This window comes from Lampetra planeri, chromosome 24, assembly GCF_965212315.1.
Source record: "Lampetra planeri chromosome 24, kcLamPlan1.2.h2, whole genome shotgun sequence".
Classification (NCBI taxonomy): Eukaryota; Metazoa; Chordata; class Hyperoartia; order Petromyzontiformes; family Petromyzontidae; genus Lampetra; species Lampetra planeri.
Window position 1 is genome coordinate 10,252,251 of NC_136130.1, and position 17,953 is coordinate 10,270,203.

The 17,953-nt window shown below is 51.1% G+C and overlaps 1 protein-coding gene across 17 annotated transcripts in view; it reads left to right on the forward strand.

Annotated features, from left to right (window-relative positions):
- Positions 1–17,953, forward strand: part of LOC144726760 (dedicator of cytokinesis protein 7-like) — a 72,309-nt gene that overhangs the window by 41,768 nt on the left and 12,588 nt on the right. For 4 of the 17 annotated variants that reach the window (XR_013587334.1, XM_078605631.1, XM_078605632.1 and 1 more), the window contains exons 20-39: positions 165–396; positions 2,637–2,795; positions 4,103–4,278; positions 5,167–5,256; positions 5,793–5,888; positions 6,882–7,022; positions 7,875–7,988; positions 8,596–8,766; positions 9,241–9,377; positions 9,817–9,986; positions 10,446–10,597; positions 11,350–11,532; positions 11,993–12,254; positions 12,650–12,746; positions 13,321–13,338; positions 14,987–15,083; positions 15,275–15,409; positions 15,979–16,131; positions 17,143–17,301; positions 17,672–17,772. Coding sequence is in view for 16 of the 17 variants with exons in the window: in XM_078605631.1 (XP_078461757.1) it covers positions 165–396; positions 2,637–2,795; positions 4,103–4,278; positions 5,167–5,256; positions 5,793–5,888; positions 6,882–7,022; positions 7,875–7,988; positions 8,596–8,766; positions 9,241–9,377; positions 9,817–9,986; positions 10,446–10,597; positions 11,350–11,532; positions 11,993–12,254; positions 12,650–12,746; positions 13,321–13,338; positions 14,987–15,083; positions 15,275–15,409; positions 15,979–16,131; positions 17,143–17,301; positions 17,672–17,772 (2,843 nt within the window). In the remaining variant the exon portion in view is untranslated. Of the gene's footprint in view, positions 1–164; positions 397–2,636; positions 2,796–4,102; positions 4,279–5,166; positions 5,257–5,792; positions 5,889–6,881; positions 7,023–7,874; positions 7,989–8,595; positions 8,767–9,240; positions 9,378–9,816; positions 9,987–10,445; positions 10,598–11,349; positions 11,533–11,992; positions 12,255–12,646; positions 12,747–13,320; positions 13,339–14,986; positions 15,084–15,274; positions 15,410–15,978; positions 16,132–17,142; positions 17,302–17,671; positions 17,773–17,953 lie in introns of all 17 variants that reach the window. The other 13 variants (XM_078605648.1, XM_078605647.1, XM_078605637.1 and 10 more) reach the window with 5 other exon arrangements.

A 17,953-nucleotide genomic window follows, 5' to 3' on the forward strand; every position in this document is an offset into this window, starting at 1 on the left:
CGGTGCAGGCATCGTGAGTGGTGCAGGGGCTGCGAGTGTGGCAGGCATTGTCGGTGGTACAGGGGTTGCGAGTGGAATAGAGGTGAGTGAGTGGTTCAGGGTTAACCATTGCTGGATCCATTCTGCTCTCGTTGGACACCGCGTGCTATGTTTTCGCCGCTCAGGATCCCAACCTGGACAAGTTCTTTGCGCTGTGCCACGCGCTGGACGAGCACCAGTTCCCTGTGCGTGTTGGCGACGTCCGCATCACCGAGAGCAACCTGGAGGCGGAGTTGAAGGCGAGCGTGTGCAGCTTGAACGCCGCCGCGCTGGAGCCTCTCGTCCGCTTCCTCCACCAGGTCCTGGACAAGCTCATCCTCCTTGCCGTGCGTCCACCTGTCATCGCCGGCCAGATGGGTGCGTAAAACATGCGCGCGTGATCTTTGCTCGCTCGCAGCCGCAGGAGTTTTAACCGCGAGGCGTGCAACGATTCGTCGGTCCAACAGTTGACGTCGAGTTTAACGTTTGCTATGTATGCGCGCGTCGAATTGTACGGGGACAGATTTTATTATTTGTGATTTATACAAGCTGCGGGCATATGTTACGATGACTGATGGAATGAATGAGACGAAAGATATGACACAGCCAGTATGAATGAGACGGCACAAACAAGATGCATAATTAATTTATTAAGAAATCGCATCATGACCATAGATTGTGACATTTCATGAAATTGCATGGGGTGAATCATTACGAACTTTGCTCATCATTGGCCTGGCTTCTGAGCGGTAGCAGAACGAGGCTCGAGGCTTCATACCAGTTCGAGATAGACCTAACCCTGACTTTCACGTCCAAATGTCTTAATGCCCACCCAGAGTGTTTTGGCACGGACTTGGCTGCATTTTACATCGCTATAGCTTTCATTTGTGCGCTTACGACCGCGTTTTGTCAAACATTTAGAGATAGTGCCGGATATTTGGCTCTGCAATTCAGTTCCTGTTCCAGCACTGCGGCCTTGACTGAGAGCCAGTCACACCCCTCGGCCTCACCCCTCGGCCTCACCCCATAGTGCCCTTGCAGTGCTTATTCATGATGAGGTAGCTCTGCTCTGGTTTCTGCAGCGGCAACTTTCACAATGCTTGCATTTGTGTTGAGCCTACAGCCCCACCACTTGCAAGCGAAGAGCTGTTTTCATGCATGCGCTGGTTCTTCGCACTGTTTTTAGTCGTAGTGTAATTTTTTCCCGCATATTGGACAAAGTGCAAAACAATCCTGTTGAAGCTTTTTTGGCCAAAGGTTGAGCGTTTTGTGTTCTGTGGACTCAATGTTATTGTATATTACGCACGTGTTTTCTCCAAATTATGTCGTAGTTGTGATAGAATATGAGACATATTTGTGAAAATGATATCGGCATGCAACAGGGTGAGAGGTCACTGGGAGTGTACGTGCCAATGTAGGCTTTGGGAGTTCAACAAGTCCATTGCAAGTCCGGGCTCAACACTTTCCCATTGTGCATGTGACTGACCCTTTCCCTACGAAGTGTCTTCATTTGCACTTCTGCCGTAACATCGTCTCAACTCCACCACGGCCTGTTGCTTTCTATCCATCACTCCTTGCTCTTAAACAGCTATTCACTCAATATGATACAAAAATAGGCCCGTGCTTGTGTAGTGGGATCCACGGAGGCAGACGCTTCTAACTTGGAGGCAACACGTTTATTACACAGCCCAACGGGGTAACTACACAAACGAATACTCTAGACCCTAATAGGGTAACGACTCTACTTTAACCGGGTAACTACATAACCGGGTCAGTCAGTAACGGCCTGACTGACCCATGATGCCAAGCAGAGACCGAAGATTGAAGAGCCGTAGCTCTGTGTGCCTATGTTTGTTCTCTCTCTATGTATCTCTGTGATATCTGTCTGCTTATATGGCTGTCTATATGTCTCTGGTTCTGTGTTTTATCTCTCTCTCAAATTGAGCATTCTCAGGAAGAACGTAATCAACCAGGTAGGGTGTTGACTGTTATGTTATCCGACTCTCTGTTGTATTACATTCCATTTCTAAGTATACTAGATTTGTGTTTCTATTTCATTTATACCTGATGACGATTGCTTGTGTTGCAATCGAAACGTCGTATGCTAGTATTTAATTTATTATTTTATCTTTATACGTGACTTTATCGAAAGAACCAAAGAGTAGCACCGAGGGTTGATTCCAGAGAACAGCCCCGCTCGGCTCACAGTACCCACTTCTTATCCCCTGAGCGTGGCCTTGCTCTGTCCTCGGCCACGCCCCCTTCAGGATCTTCCCAGAAGGTTCTGGGACCTCACACCACATGTCCCCGCAGTGCCCTTCTGACCCCCGTCCTTATTCTGTCCTGGTCACGTGCCCTCTCGGGTTCACCTAGGTTGTCCCGTATGCCATACGTACTCTGGTGACAGAGAGAGGCTCTAAGACGCACAGTTACATTCTTCTCAGAGTGACTAGCTAGTGCTAACACCACAGTGACTCAATATACGTCACTACACTTGAAACGGTATAAACATGCTCTTTCTTCCCGTATTTGTATCGCATTTTTAGATGCGCTCCCATTCAGACACTTTCTGAATCCCGGTTGTGCTCCGTTGTGTCCTTTGTTCACTCGTTCCACAGTGAACCTGGGTCAGGCCGGCTTCGAGGCCATGGCCAACATCGTCAACAGACTCCACCGCAGCCTGGAGTTCAACCACGACCAGCACGGCCGCAACAGCCTCCTCGCTTCCTATATCCTCTACGTCTTCCAGCTGCCCAGCACGGAGACCTGCTCTTCAGGTACTCACTCACTCGCTCTCTCACTTACTCATTCACTCGCTCTCTCATTCATTCACTCATTTGCTTGCTCTCTCTCACTCACCCACTCGTTCGCTCGCTCTCTTACTCACTCGCTCGCTCCCTGTCTCACTCACTTGCTCTTTCACTCACTCACCAACTCACTCACTTGCACGCTCGCACTTTCAGTCACACTTTTCACACTATTGGACGTTCGCCCAACCGGCTTCGTCTTTGCCGTCTGTTCTCACGTGCTGACCCGCCCGCCCGCTCACCCACCCACACACGTGCCCCACAGACGTGCTGCTTTTTGTCCCTCTAAATCAACATTGGTGATGGGTTAGACCATCATCTCCCTCCACGGGGTCGTTTAATTAAAGTGCCAATGTCTCTGTAGCAAGGCTGGGTTGGGCGAATGCGAACCAGGTTTTTAATTGTTGATGCGGCATGTGCCAGATAAGCTGGCATTTTTCTCATGTTGTGAAAAATAAGTCGCGTGGCACGCATTTTGTCGGAGAGCCACTTGAGGGGCGCTTATATTAAACCTAATAATGTACAGTACATTCCTTTCACCATTGACCGCTGCATTATGGCCTTTATACGCCGTTTCAGTCATGGGGGTTGTTATGACCTTAGGGATCTACGGATGAAATGCCACGAACTAATTATTGTTATTATACTTCATGGCACTAGTGGGACTAAACACAAAAACATCAGCTTTTAAAGAGTTTTAATGCCATTCAGTCGTGAACCTCAACAAAACAAGCTTAAATGTGGAGAAAAACACAATATTCCTCTTTGTCCATTGAACAGCAGACTTAGAACATATTGACAGAATTGAACATTTAGGTTAAACTTGAGGGTAAGTAATTATTTGTGGAATATCAAATGACATGCGGTATGTGGTGGAAAAATTATTTAAATGGAACCACTTTTTTAAACTTAATTTTTACCCTGCAGCTAATAAATGAGCATTTAATGTAAATGTATTCGTGTGTTTTCATTAGTTGTGTGGTCAGCGCACTGCTCTACGAACCTATCAACCAATTCTGGTAGCGGCCAAAAGCAGTGGCAACCTATAGGATACTCTGGGCCTCTAATAGGCCGACTCAGTCTATGAGTACCTGGAGCGGTGTGTAACCATCAGCACTGGGGAGACAAAGGCAGCCGCCAGGCAAAGTGTTGGCCGCACCAGCCCCTCGTACGCCTTGCCAGCCTCAATAGGTGCTCACTAACAACACTCTCTCCAACAGTCTGTTAAAGGCTGCACGGGGGGGGGGGGGTCTTTGTTTTGTGGGGCGTGTGAGCAGGTCCCAGCTCCCCTGTGGGCGGCTCGCTGCACTACGCCACAGTGGCGCGCTCAGGCGTACGCCCCGCAAGCCTCAACCTGTCCCACTCACGCAGCATCAGCAACAGCAACCCCGACCTGGCTGGCACACCTACTCCATCCCCGGACGACGAAGTCAGGGCACTCACCGCCAACAGGGTGAGCAGCTCACCGCTGCGCTGCGTAGTTTAAATTCCTGCCGCTATTCCCAAGCAATGCTGTCAGCCCATTGGCGGTGGTGGTGGCGGTGGTGGCGGTGGTGGCGGTGGTGGCGGTGGTGGCGGTGGTGGCGGTGGTGGCGGTGGTGGCGGTGGTGGTGGCTGAGGCAGCCACTGCTGTTTTGTGTGCATGTGTAGAGAGGGTCGCAGACGTGTGGTGTCCATCCTCCACTAGAGCCTCTGAGTCCCTGTTAGGGATATAACGAATGGCGAGATCCGTAAAGAAAGTGCCGCCCTGCAAGCAAGACTGGAATGCAATGCGAGGAACTGTGCGGGTTGTTGAGACTTTATGCTCATGCAATGCCATTGTGGGGCCATGATTGTGGCCAGCAGTGACGGCCGCAGGCGTTGCCCTCTGTGTGGATGTCAGCGGCATAAGTGGCCTTCACGGCCAAAGTGTGAATTCCATTTATTTATCAACTTCCAAAGCCATGTGAGAGCCCATTAAAACTGACTATCTCTTTTTCAAAGGAGACCTAGGTAAAAAAAGGCAATACTTTTAAGCTTTGATAAAAGGTAGCTAACATTGTACAAAACCTTATCTAATTCGATGACATTTAACAGTCAGCATTCATTCAATAGTTGGCCAATAATTTTTAGATTTAATTTGGAGATTGTCTCTGCAGTGGTTTGAAGGCATGTTATACTCTGCCCATGCAGAATTGACATTCGGGATTAAACCGAAGATGCGTTCTCCCGCACGGCAGTGGATGGAGGCTCGGCACACTCTGAGTTTGCGACCCCTAGCCCAGGCCACGAGAGAGTGTAGCCCATTCCCCATCCTGAGTGTGTTAACCCATGTTCATCCTGCATCCCATCTCATCCCTAGGCTCCGGAGCGTGGCGGTAACCGCATGTCTTCCTATGCGGAAACATCCACTTTCTTACAGGCCCTATCGGGACGTGTGCCCACCAAAAAGGTAGTCGCACGGCCGCTATGATGCTCTCTTACCTTGCTGTCACGTTTCGGCCCAGTGCTGCCTGGATCTCCAGGGCATGTGTGACTGTGGCCTCTGTCCTCTTGATAGGGCCAGTGGGTGCCAGTGACAAGGTGTGTGGGCATTCTCACACGCGTGTGATCAGTTGCGTGGATTTCATGATTCCCTGAAACTTGCTGGAAAGGATGACCCATTGTTAGTTTATTTTTTTTTTAACAGTGGTGTCATCTTTCTAAAGTCCACGTTACAAAGCTCGCTTGTGTACGAATGGCCGCACACCTTTGCACCTCCACGGTTAAACCCTGGCTATCTCTATACCAATCCTAAGGCAATTTCCCCTTTTGTTAAGTGCACACATTTTTATGAAGACTTCAGTGCAGTGGTGGAAACGCTTTGTAAGAGCAGTGACCTCTGGGCGCCCAGAGGCGGCTGGAACTACGCGGTGTCGGCAGAAGGCTTCGTGTGAACCCACGGCGAGCAGTCTGACCGCGCGCGCGTGCTGTGTCCCTCTGTCTCAGCTGTTCCACGAGGAGCTGGCCATCCAGTGGGTGGTGAGCAGTGGCAACGCTCGTGAGACCGCTCTCCAGCAGGCCTGGTTCTTCTTCGAGCTGATGGTAGGCGCGTACCGGCACGAGTGAGGGGGAGGACTTCCTTAGCTACTCAGAATGTTACCGGCACATCAAAAACAAATCTAAACTATTTAGTATTTTACTAGGTAAGGTCCACTGAGCTATATAGCTCTTTTTCAGAAGCAATCTGGCCACAAATGATATCTCAATGAAGTGGCTTATCACGTGGAAATGTATTGCAGCTAAATACTCTCAACGCATGCTTCTAAATGTGGAGGGAAAAACCAGAGGACCCGGAGAAAAATCCACGCGTCCACGGGGAGAACATGCAAACTCCCAATATACAGGCGTTGAGGTCAGGAGCGAACCCACGACCTCCTGTTTACCAGGCGAGGTAGTTAACATCTCCTAGCCACCGTGGGAAAAACTCAGGGCAACTCGGTGCCTCCACTCGTCATGGTCTCGTGTCATCACTAGGAGCTCTTCCCACGTAACACAACGTGCGTGCAATATCTTTCCGCCGTGTTTGGTTTCCGCCCATCAGTGATCGTCCTCTTCTTCATTTTACATTTACCAGGACCGACACTAAAAGCCCTGCGGCGCTCTTTTTCCGACACCGTGCAATGTACACGAGTCATGTCAGCGTTCATATCCCAGCCAATTCAGGCCGTGTTCTTTTAGCGCTGATGCGATGTTTATGCATTTCCATAATAGTCACTATAAGAATCACATACATTCCAAACGTGCCTAATAACTGAATGGCAGAGTATACTCTTGGTTCTTTCGGGAAAGTCACGTAGGCAGAGAAAATAAAAATAAAACAAAACACAACGTTTCGGGTGCAACACAAGCGTCCATCATCAGGCGGGGACAAGTCTAGAATGAATGGCAGAGATCGTTTTTTTGACGGGCCATCCTCATTTGTCTTTGTACCCATCTCGTACCCACACCGTGATCGTATTGTACCGGTGTTGCTGTGCTTGCGGTGTCGGCATGCGAGATCGCGGGCGCTAACCCTGTTGCCTCGCTGCCGCCCAGGTCAAGAGCATGAGCCTGTACCTGTACTACGCCGACAAGCTCGACGCGCCGCGCAAGAACCGCTTCCCCGAGCAGTTCATGGACGACGTGTCCGCCCTCGTCATCATGATCACGGGCGACATCGTCAGCCGCTTCCAGAAGGTGCCACGCACAGGAGGTCTCAACTCGGCTTTTGCGCAGAGGGGGTGTAGAGTTCCAGCCATGCGTGTGGACAGGGTTTAACCATAACCCCTAAGCTACGCAGGAGTAAAGGAACCTGAGCACACGGGGCAGTCCCCACTGTGCCAGAAGCTGGAGGATCCCTCCGTGAGCTCCTGTTTCGTAGGCCTCTATTGCCCCTGTAATATTGAGATAGAATTGTGTCATTCTGGGTCATGATTTGGATTCAAGAATATGTTCTCGTTTTAACAGGGGTCATCTGAGCCCATATGTCAAACGACAGTGATCGATTCTCACTCGCGTGAATCGATGCATGTGTCGTGAGGCCATGAGCGGAGGGAGCCTGTGATTACATGGAGGTGTTTGACGGCTCATGGAGCATCACATGCCAGACTTTAAACTAAATAAATCGACCTTTATATCTCCACGTGAAGATAAAATATATATTTTTAACTCTTGGTCAGAATATTTGTTTGAGTAAGAAAATCCTGTGTCAGAGTAAACCTTGTAAAACAAATATTGCTGGCTTTGCTGTCAGCAAAAGCATTTTGTCCTTACAGTTCAACCCTTTCAGTGCCAAAAACAATATTGCATAACAACTGATTATGTGACGTTCGTCATATGTGAAACATGACATCTAGCTGTGTTGCTGACTTCTTAATGCTTGTTCTCGAGCGGGGTAAGACAAATCATCTATATACATAGCCTCCTGGACACCCCAATGCTTAACAAGCGCTCAGCTCTGAGTCATGCACGCGATCCCCGCTGGGTCATCAGGAAGGCCGGGTTCGACCACGAAGCCGGTAACGAGCGGGCATGACCCATGTGCTACAGGACATCGAGCTGATCGAGAGGCTGAACGTGAGCCTGGCCTTCTTCCTCAATGACCTCTTCTCCATCATGGACCGCGGCTTTGTCTTCAACCTCATCAAGACCTACTTTAAGCAGGTGCCGTTCCTCACAGGACGCTCTTTTGATCGTCCTTGTGCGGCGAGCTCGACATTTCTCCGTCATGTGGTGGAATTTCTAGAGCAGCGCTTCTGAGGCTTCCGGTTGGCTCGTGCCAGACTCCCTCGAATCTCACTCTACTCCCTTTCACTTGTTTTCTGATCCAGCAACCCAGGCATTTGGTCAAATCTCCCAGTCAACCTCTGCTCAATGAGCGTCTGCTGCTGCCCAGCTGAACTCCCTTCACCTGGTCATGTGCGCTGCCCTCTCCCTGCCCCTGTTCAAGTTCAGGCTCAAGATCTTCCTCTTTTCTGCCTACGGATGCTCATCTTTATTCTATGAGGTGTCTTCAATGACACCTTACCTTTAAAAAATATACATAGACCTCTCTCTTTTAGTGGCCTCTATAAAGCATATCCTACTATGTTGTGCATCATCTTGACATCCAATTGCATTTAGAAAACTATATCAGTCCAAATTGCACTCGTAAACAATGCACGTCCGAAAGTGCAAAACTGAAGTTGTCTTGCATAATTGATATTACGTGAATGGTTAAAGGTAAATTAAAGTAATAAACCAGTTGGTTACCTTTACGTGAGCGCTGCAGGTCTCGTCAAAGATCAACTCGCTTCCCACCCCCAACGTGCTGATCTCGCTGAAGCTGGAGTTCCTGCGGATCATCTGCAGCCACGAGCACTACGTGACCCTCAACCTGCCGTGCAGCTCGCTCTCCCCGCCCTCCTCGCCCTCCCCCTCCGTCTCCTCCGCCACCTCCCAGGTGACGCCAGCCCTACCAAGGGGGCGACCTCACCACAGCGCTATGAGTAGTGAGGCTCAGAATGATGGAGGTGGGAGTTGTAGAGCTGAGAGTGTTGGGGATGTGAGCGGTAGAGCTGGGAGTACTTCGGTGGAGTGTGCTAGGGGAGGGGATTCGCAGTGGTGAGAAATAGAGTTCGGATGAGAGTGTTGGAGTTCAAATTGTTTGGAGCTGAGGGTGTTGGGGATGTGAGCGGTAGAGCTGGGAGTGCTTCGGTGGAGTGTGCTAGGGGAGGGGATTAGCAGTGGTGAGAAATAGAGTTTGGATGACAGTGTTGGAGTTCAAATTGTTTGGAGCTGAGAGTGTAGGGGCTGAGAACAATGGGCTAAGATGTCATGGAACTTATTGCACAAAGCTCCACCATGGGTCACACTCGCAGTGTGTGTAACGTGCAAACTTGTCTACACGCACGCTCGCGCGCATGCTCACACACAGAGTTCGGGCTTCTCCAGCGTGCATGACCGCCGCATCGCCAACATGTTCGAGCTGTCCCCCGAGTTCCGCCAGCAACACTTCCTGGCCGGCCTGCTGCTCTCGGAACTGGCCATCATTCTCGACCCTGACGTGGAGAGGTGAGGCGTCTGTGCCACCCGTGGAGCAAGAGTCAAATGTGTTCGTTTACTCGAGCCTTTTCATTTAACATTGCTGTTCTTTATAAAGTAATTTTTCTGAAATGTTTGTATGTGTGTGTGCTTGTTGACGACGAAGGAGAATGATAGCATAGTGGTTGCGCGCTGCGCTACAAACCCAATGGTCCGAGTTCAATTCCCAGCAACGGCTGACTTCAGTGGTGGTTATATGAACCGGTCCAGGACCTCCCTAAAATGATTGCCTGGTGCGTGTGTAAAACATTGGGGAGACCAAGGTGCTGGCCACCGACCCTCTCATGTGCTGTGTTGGCCTTCATAGGTGCTTGCTAACAGTATTTGCCCAAACATCCTTATAAGACTATCCAGGAGATCTTTGTCTTTGTGTGCGTTGTCGTGTTTCCCTCTGTGCTCGCGCGTGCAGCCTGTCCACGCTGCACAAGAAAGCCATCAACACGGTGCACAACCTGCTGTCGTGCCACGACGCGGACTCGCGATTCTCGCACCCCGACGTTAAGGCCCACGTCGCCATGCTGTACCTGCCGCTCATCGGCATCGTCATGGAGACGCTCCCGCAGCTCTACGACTTCACGGGTAGCGGAGTGCCCCACGCCCCCCTCGACTCAGGCACCCACGCAGCGTCGATTTAAATACAGTTCGCGTTCAACTACATCTGTTGGCGCATTTGGCTCCATCTCACGACCACGCAAGGGCTAAATCATGTTCTTGAGATGAAAGTGGAATGATGGAAAAACAAACTAATTTTCACAAAATGTGGTGTCATGGTGATGATGATTACGATTGGAAATATATTTAAATTCAGCTGTCCATCAATAGATGTCTCTCAAGTTATCACAATCAACCAATCGCTCCAGTCAGGTCATGCTGCCCTAAAAAAACAAACTTGCATTACAGAACGGGGAATTTTTTTTTTTGCAGATTTTTATTGTCATCCTTGGTTCTACGAGTACAATGACAAAAATTCTTCAAATAAATAAACAGTTGAATGATCTTGCCTATTGCCATCTCCCCCTGGCGCTTCTGTGCGAGCAGAGAACCACTCGCAGCGACCGCGGGCGGGCGGCGCGTCCGAAGAAGGCGAGCAGGACTCGGGCGGCACCATCAGCCAGTCGGTCGCCATGGCGATAGCCGGCAGCCCTGTGCCGCACTACACACGAGCCGGCTCACTGCACCTGCCCGCCGCGGTGAGTCGCTCCTCCGCCTCCTGGTTTCCCTTTCCTCATTGCACCTCCCATTCGCACGGTTGGCTACGTACACAGACATACATTGCTCCATCTCCTCTCTCCTCCTGGGCTTCCTCAGCGCAGCATCTTCTTCCTCCTGTTCCTTCTCCTCCTGTTCTTCTACCTCCTCAGTGCAGCATCTCCTCCCTCCTCCTCTGCTGTCTTCCACTCATCTTCCTTTTAGGGGGTACGGTGTTACCTGGGGACCCTGAGCATCCTCAACGTTTACTGACCGTAAAAGGAGCACCTGTTGAAGTGTGGTTGCAAGACTCGGCAGCGATCGTCACTGCCAATGCATTTGTTACGAACAACTATGACAACTTGTTACTGGCAGTTCCATGTATTGCGCAAGACTACGTTGAGGGCAGCAGGAGACAATGCAGCAACCTCCACTGTTGTATTGTACGATGATCACACATCTGTTTCTCTCCAGCTTCACCAACCCCCATTGGCCAGAGTCATCAGCTTTTGTCTGTCCACTGCTGGATGAAGGCCTCCCCACGCCATCACCGTCCATCTCACTCCTGCACACAGACCAAACTTATCGCTCCATCTCCGCGGCGACCGTTCCTCGTAACAAATCCCCACGACACGCACGACACGGGGGAGGCCCTATTCCAGCAGCGGATTGGCAGAAAGAGAGCTGTATGTGTACACGTGCATCTTGGCCGACTCGATAACCCCTGTCCATTACACGTGCTTGCTGGCGCCAGTCGGGACGGCAGTGCACGCCGCTGACGGCGGAGTCGAGCCGCAGCCTGCTGCTGTGCCTGCTCTGGGTGCTCAAGAGCGCCGACGAGGAGGCGCTGCACAAGTGGTTTGCCGAACTCTCTGTGCCGCAGCTCAACCGCCTGCTGGACCTGCTCTACCTGGGCGTGTCCTGCTTTGAGTACAAGGTGTGTGCCGACTCGGTTGCTCCGTGCCAATGTGGATGCTGTGCAGTGCGTGTTTCTTCGTGTGTGTGTGTACTTCTTTTTGCGTGTGCGTGTATCTGTACATGTTTCATTGCGTGTGCGTCCGTGTGTCTCTTTGCGTGTGCTTCTGTGTGCACGTGTCGTTTGTCCATGTCCGTGTATTGTCTCAGGATGTTGATGCAACATCTGAAGATGACTCGCTTTTGCGTTGAGGCTCTCACTGCGTGTGCTCTGAACTGTCCCTCTGCCTGCGCCTGCGAGGACTTGCGCGCTCTCACGCCCGGCTTGACCTTCGGCGCCGCATCCTGGCGTGACCAATCCCAGTCGTGCAATCCAGCAACACAAGTGACCTCCGGCGGACACCTTTTCCTTGCGCCGTTGCCTTTACGAGCGGCAATACATCACAGATCCTGAGCCTCTTTTCCCGTGCCCGTGTGTGCAGGGCAAGAGGAACTTTGAACGTCTGAACAGCGTGGTTTATAAGAAGTCCCAAGACATGAAGGCGCGGCTGGAGGAAGCCATCCTAGGGAACATCGGGGCCCGGCAGGAGATGGTCCGGCGCAGCCGTGGTCAGCTCGGTAGGGCCCAGGGCTCGCCCTCCCTCCAGCGGTTTCTGCGCAAATGGGACGGGCCTGGCCGCGACCCCACGCCAGAAAGCTTGCCCAACACGCGCCTTACAGTCTCGGCGTCGTTAGAATGCCGCGGTATTTTTTTGTTTACTCAAGCCTGTTGGATAAACACTGTTGACGTCTTGTAAACTTGTCGCAACACTGTGTTTTATCATGAGTTCACGTGTTTTGTGCATGTTACATAGTCAGCAGTGCTGGTTTGTGTAGGGGTTAGATAAAATTCTGAATATTACGAAGGACACCACACGGTGCTGTCGCCGTTAAAGGTGGCTTTGAGAAAAGTATTGCGACGGTGTACATGTACCATTAATCGACACACACACACACACACGCGCAGTTGGCACGTGGCCATCTAGGCCACCAGGCTGCATCGCTGCTGCTAATTGCACGCACCACAGTCTACACGGCAGCGTTGAATCTCCACGTTGAGCGTGACGTTGAGTGACGGCGCGCGACGTCTCGGTCAGCAGAGCGCAGCTCCTCGGGGGGCCTGTTCGGCAGCCAGGAGAACCTGCGGTGGAGGAAGGACATGACGCACTGGCGGCAGACGAGCGAGAAAACGGACAAGTATGTGGCGGGCTTGGCATGGGGTCACGGGGGCACCTGAGTTTGGGGGCACAGAGTCACAGGGGCATGAGGGCACGGTGGTCTGGGGACACGGGAAGCAAAGAGGGCGTTAAAGTTTGGGCCACAGAGCTGAGGGCATTGTAGGCAGAGGCAGTTTATTGTCAGAAAGGTCGTGAGAATGGCTCCGTGTTTTTGTTTCGTTAGCCAGCACCTGCTGCTGCTGTTGCTACTGCTGCTGATTTCAGACCAACTGATCAAAGTTTTCACTCTTCCTAAAATCAGACCTGAGTGAAAATCATGGGAAGACGCATAGCGGAACATGATGCTCACCCGTAACGGATTTCACGCACGACACGGAGAACACGCCACGTTGCCTGCACCTCACTCGTCCCACTGCCATACTAATGCCTGTTCAGTCTTTTGACATACACCACGGTAAATGCTTGTGCTGCCTTATGCTTATTAAGCCCACAGTTTTAAAGGTGGTCTTGTTTATAACAAAAAAAAGCATTGTAGGTGCTTATCCACTTGTCTCTCTTTTTGTTTTACCACAACTTGTGCACGGTAATTTAAGGAGTCAGAAAAACATCAGGTACAGTAACCCGGCTTCACGCCTGCTTGTGTGGTCACCCCCTTTCATGCGTGGCTCCATCGTGTGAATTCAGTCGCTTCCTCCTCCGGCATTTCAGCTGCATGGCCCTCTGGGAATTACATCTGAGAGTCATGCCCGTTGAGAATCAGTCACGTGTTCTCAGAATCATATCTGCTCCGAGTAAAGCACACGCTCATAATCCCAAGGTGATACCGTTAACACGTGTTGAGTCTGCGCTGCGGGCCGATAAAATATAATAGGGCCTCATCCTCGTGCCTTCATTGTTTATGGGCCCAGGAAGATGCCTCTCCTGTAAGGTGGTAGCACGGGCAAGAAATTCGTGGTCGTGCTGCCATCCAAGAGTGCACGTGTGCATCAAGAATTTAGAACCCACGCCTCGCGCTACAGACGCCACAGACGACCTCTCGAATTTGCCCAGCGCGTTCGAATTGGCCGTGACACCAGCCAGAGAGATTCCTGCCGTAACTGGAGAACCTGGGGGGATACGAAGAACCCTCGTTGGGTGAGACGTCATCCAGGCCTCGCTGCATCGTAGATATTTGTGAGACTCGATGGAGCCGTTTCTGTGCACGGGTATCAGGATTTCTCTCACGTGGGGCTAAACTGCCGGTGTTAATTGGGTTGTTGCTAAGTGCTTCCACCTGCGCTGTGTCGGCCTTTCTTGCCGCGCCTCTGAGTGAGCGGCGCTTTCCTGCTGCGCTTGAAGATGCTTGACGCTGCTGGGCTTGTGAGCATTTGTAGGTCATCGGCTACTCTGGGGGTCTTGAGTGGTCAGCCTCTGATTCATTCTTGCTGATTTTAACACAACCCAATAAATACCCAATCTGGAAAGGTGTTGTTAGGTGTTTGTTTCCTTCTCTGGGGGTGGTGCTGTCCGTTTAGTCTGGTGCATTGTGGGTATTGTCGCGACTGCTATCCCCCAGGTTGATGGGATTTGCAGTGCCTCAGAGTTCACTGTCTTACCCTCTGGCACAGGGCTCGCCCGGTCTCCTGGATTGGACTTGCGTCTGTGACAGTCCTCACTTCACTCAGGACTTTATCAATGCCTTGGCGTTGTGATTAGGCAAGGAAACCTTGTCCTTAGAACTGTTTGGATGCTGAGCCTCAGCATGATAGACTTGCTGCTCGCTCCATTACATCTCCGCACTAACTCATCTACGTGTCACCATCTGAACCTTTAGAGGTTTCTCTAAGAGAACCATCGTTGATGTGGCTAATGGCATTGTAGTTGCATAGCTTTGGTCCCAGGTGTTGGATGTGATTGACATTTCGAGCTACAACGATTCAACCCCATCACTGTTTGATCGAAGAGTTGAGTTCATAACCAAAGAGTGGCAGCAGAAATCACGTGAACCCATTGCATACAAGGCAAATTTTAAATAATCGATGTAGCTATGGTGAGCGTAATAATGGATTTTAATCGACACATTGTTACCCCCCTCCTGACGGTGACCTGTGAGCGCTCTCTTCCGCAACTCAATAACTGACCGAGATATTCCCTGACGTGGTCACAACCGTAATGTGCGAACCTCACCTGGGCTGACACTGGACCGGCAAAACGTGATCGTAAGCGAATCGGCCGTTTGTCCAAACCGTGGTGTGATGGGCGTCCGTGGGTCCCTGGCAGAACCAAGGCGGAGCTGGAGCACGAGTCCCTGGTAGATGGGAACCTCTCGACGGAGACCAACATGGTGGTGCTGGACTCGCTGGAGATCGTCGTGCAGGTGACAACCGCCTTTCCCTGCAATGTCCGCCATTTTTTTTTGTCTAAAAATTCCACGCTACGTTTACTGTGAGCCCTCCCACCGCTGTCTGTGCCGAGGAAGGGGGGTGGGGGAGTCTGGGGGTCACTCATCGGGGCTCTCTTTTGCAGTTCTGTCCGACACGCTGGATTTTTTTCCCCGCTCCCCGGCAGACGGTGTCCCTGTCGGAGACGAAGGACAGCGTGCTGGGCGGCGTGCTCAAGGTTCTGCTGCACTCCATGGCCTGCAACCAGAGCTCATCCTACTTGCAGCACTGCTTCGCCACGCAGAGGGCACTGGTCTCGCGGGTAAGGGGCGGCATCCTCACAACAGTTGGGAAGCTCTCGATAGAACACATTTTCCCCGCTTGCGATTTTAAGAATTGGCGCAATTTTGGATGTCACGATTTGATTCGCGGATCGATAGGGTTTTAGATATTGAAACACAAAAATCTTGTTTAAGATGTGATGCATTTAAAGTTTGGTCCGTGGTGAGCTGTGTTGAGTAGCAGTAAGTTGTGGTGAGTATCAGTGAGCTGTGGTGAATACTGGTGAGTTATGAGTGACGGTGCACCCTGGTAAGTTCTAGTGAACTGCAATGAGGAGTAAATAGTGATGAGTTACGTTGAGCTGTGAGGCATAGTTTCGAGTTATGGTGAGTGCCAGTGAATTGTGGTGAACAGTGGAGAGTGGCAGTGAATTGCGGTGAGTGGTGGGGAGTCACGGTGAGTGGTGGGGAGTCACGGTGATTGGTGGGGAGTCACGGTGATTGGCAGCGAGCCGCGGTGAGTGGCGGCGTGCCGCGGTGATTGCCAGTGAGCCACGGTGAGTGGCGGCGTACCGTGGTGAGTGGCGGCGTGCCGTCGTATGCACCGCAGTTCCCGGAGCTGCTGTTTGAGGAGGAGACGGAGCAGTGCGCTGACCTGTGCCTGCGGCTGCTGCGACACTGCAGCAGCAGCATTAACAACACGCGCTCGCACGCCAGCGCCTCGCTCTACCTGCTCATGCGCCAGAACTTCGAGATCGGAAACGTAAGTCCTGGCGTGACACATCCCTCCTATGTCTGTAAGTATGGGTGTTGAACTTCTTTCGCACCAACTGCTAATCCGGGGTACGGGGCAAGGACAACAAACTAAACACAAAACGTCGTAATATGTTATTTTAATTTATTATTTTATTTTTAGACGTGACTTAACCGAAAAGAACCAAAGAATAATTCCTGCAGTCACGAAAGCTCCTAAATTAAGATTAAACACAAAAAGCAGTTATAAAGAAATCAGTTTTCCATCTAGATTGAGTTTTCAATCTAGCTAATTGAATAAACAACCCTATTATATTTGCCTTCTTCTACTAAGCCAGAAGGCCCATTATTGCATGTGGTCAGGTATTTTCAAAATCCCGAGTTTTATTATTTTAATGGGCTCTCCTTTGAGCCCGGTTGCTCAGCCCAGGTGGCAGGAGGTGGCCTTTCTGCCAAATCCGCCATTGGGGTTAACGAGGAACTTTGGGAAAATGTCTGTGGATTTTATGAAAAATGAAATTTAAAATAACCACACAGAGAAGGCTAATCAATAGAAATCAGTGAAGCTTTCCGATGTGTTTTTGAGTTGCACCCCGTGTTCAGCACAATGTCTGACGTTATGCTCATTGTGCTGGGAGCTTCTTCAACTGAATAAGCTGCCGGTACATGCAGCTGAAGATGCTCCCAGCACCTGGAGCGAAACGTCAGACATCGAGCCGAACAACACGCGTTGCAACCCGTAAACACAGCGGAGAGCGGATAAAGCGCAAACTAAAAAACTCAGCAAGTAGAAATAAGCAAAGATTCTGAGAAGCGGCGCTCACGTGGCAATCCCCACCCCGCCTCACCCCACCCCACGTCACCTCAACCCACTGTTCCTCACCTCGCCTCACCTCGCCTCACCCCACCCCACCTCACCTCACCCCACTCCACCTCACCGCACCCCGCCCCACCTCACCTCACCCCACCCCACCTCACTCCTCCTCGCCCCGCCTCGCCCCGCTCCGCCGTGCGCGTGCAGAACTTTGCCCGGGTAAAGATGCAGGTGACCATGTCGCTGTCCTCGCTCGTCGGGACGTCGCAGAACTTCAACGAGGAGTTCCTCCGCCGCTCGCTCAAGACCATCCTCACCTACGCCGAGGAGGACTTCGAGCTGCAGGGCACCACGTTCCCCGAACAGGTCCCAGAGGCACTCCCCTCCTCGCTGCGGTCGTTTACGCTTTACCACTAAGATCGAAAGGCTCTCCGTCAGCCTGTCTGTCTGCGTGTCACTAAGGGGCATGATAACTTACGTAAAGATGGTCCAAGATGAACGAAACCTGAATATAAAGTTGTCTTGTTATTTGGGACTGACCCTTTAGTAATTTGTCCTATTGGTACAAAGGGTTTCCCATGCCCTCCCTGTCAATGCCTTCAGATGTACTGCTCACTGTGCGCCTGGTGCAAACGCTACCATTGTATGCATATGCATAGTTTTCTTCTGTTTTATTTTTTGTTTGCTTTTAGTTGCATTGTTTGGGCATTGAGCACTTGTATGTCTGAATGTGTAGGTGCAAGACCTGGTGTTCAACTTGCACATGATACTCTCTGACACCGTCAAGATGAAGGAGCACCAGGAGGACCCGGAGATGCTACTCGACCTCATGTACAGGCACGTGTTGCTTCATACCACACCAGATCATGGCACACATTACTCCAATGCCACCCTTTGTCGAGGCTGCTCCTCCACACCTAACCAATGACACATCAACAAGTCCAAGTGATGTCATCTTCAAGAAAAAAATTCCACACTGGCTTGTTGAGAATGATTATTGTTTTATTATATGACGATG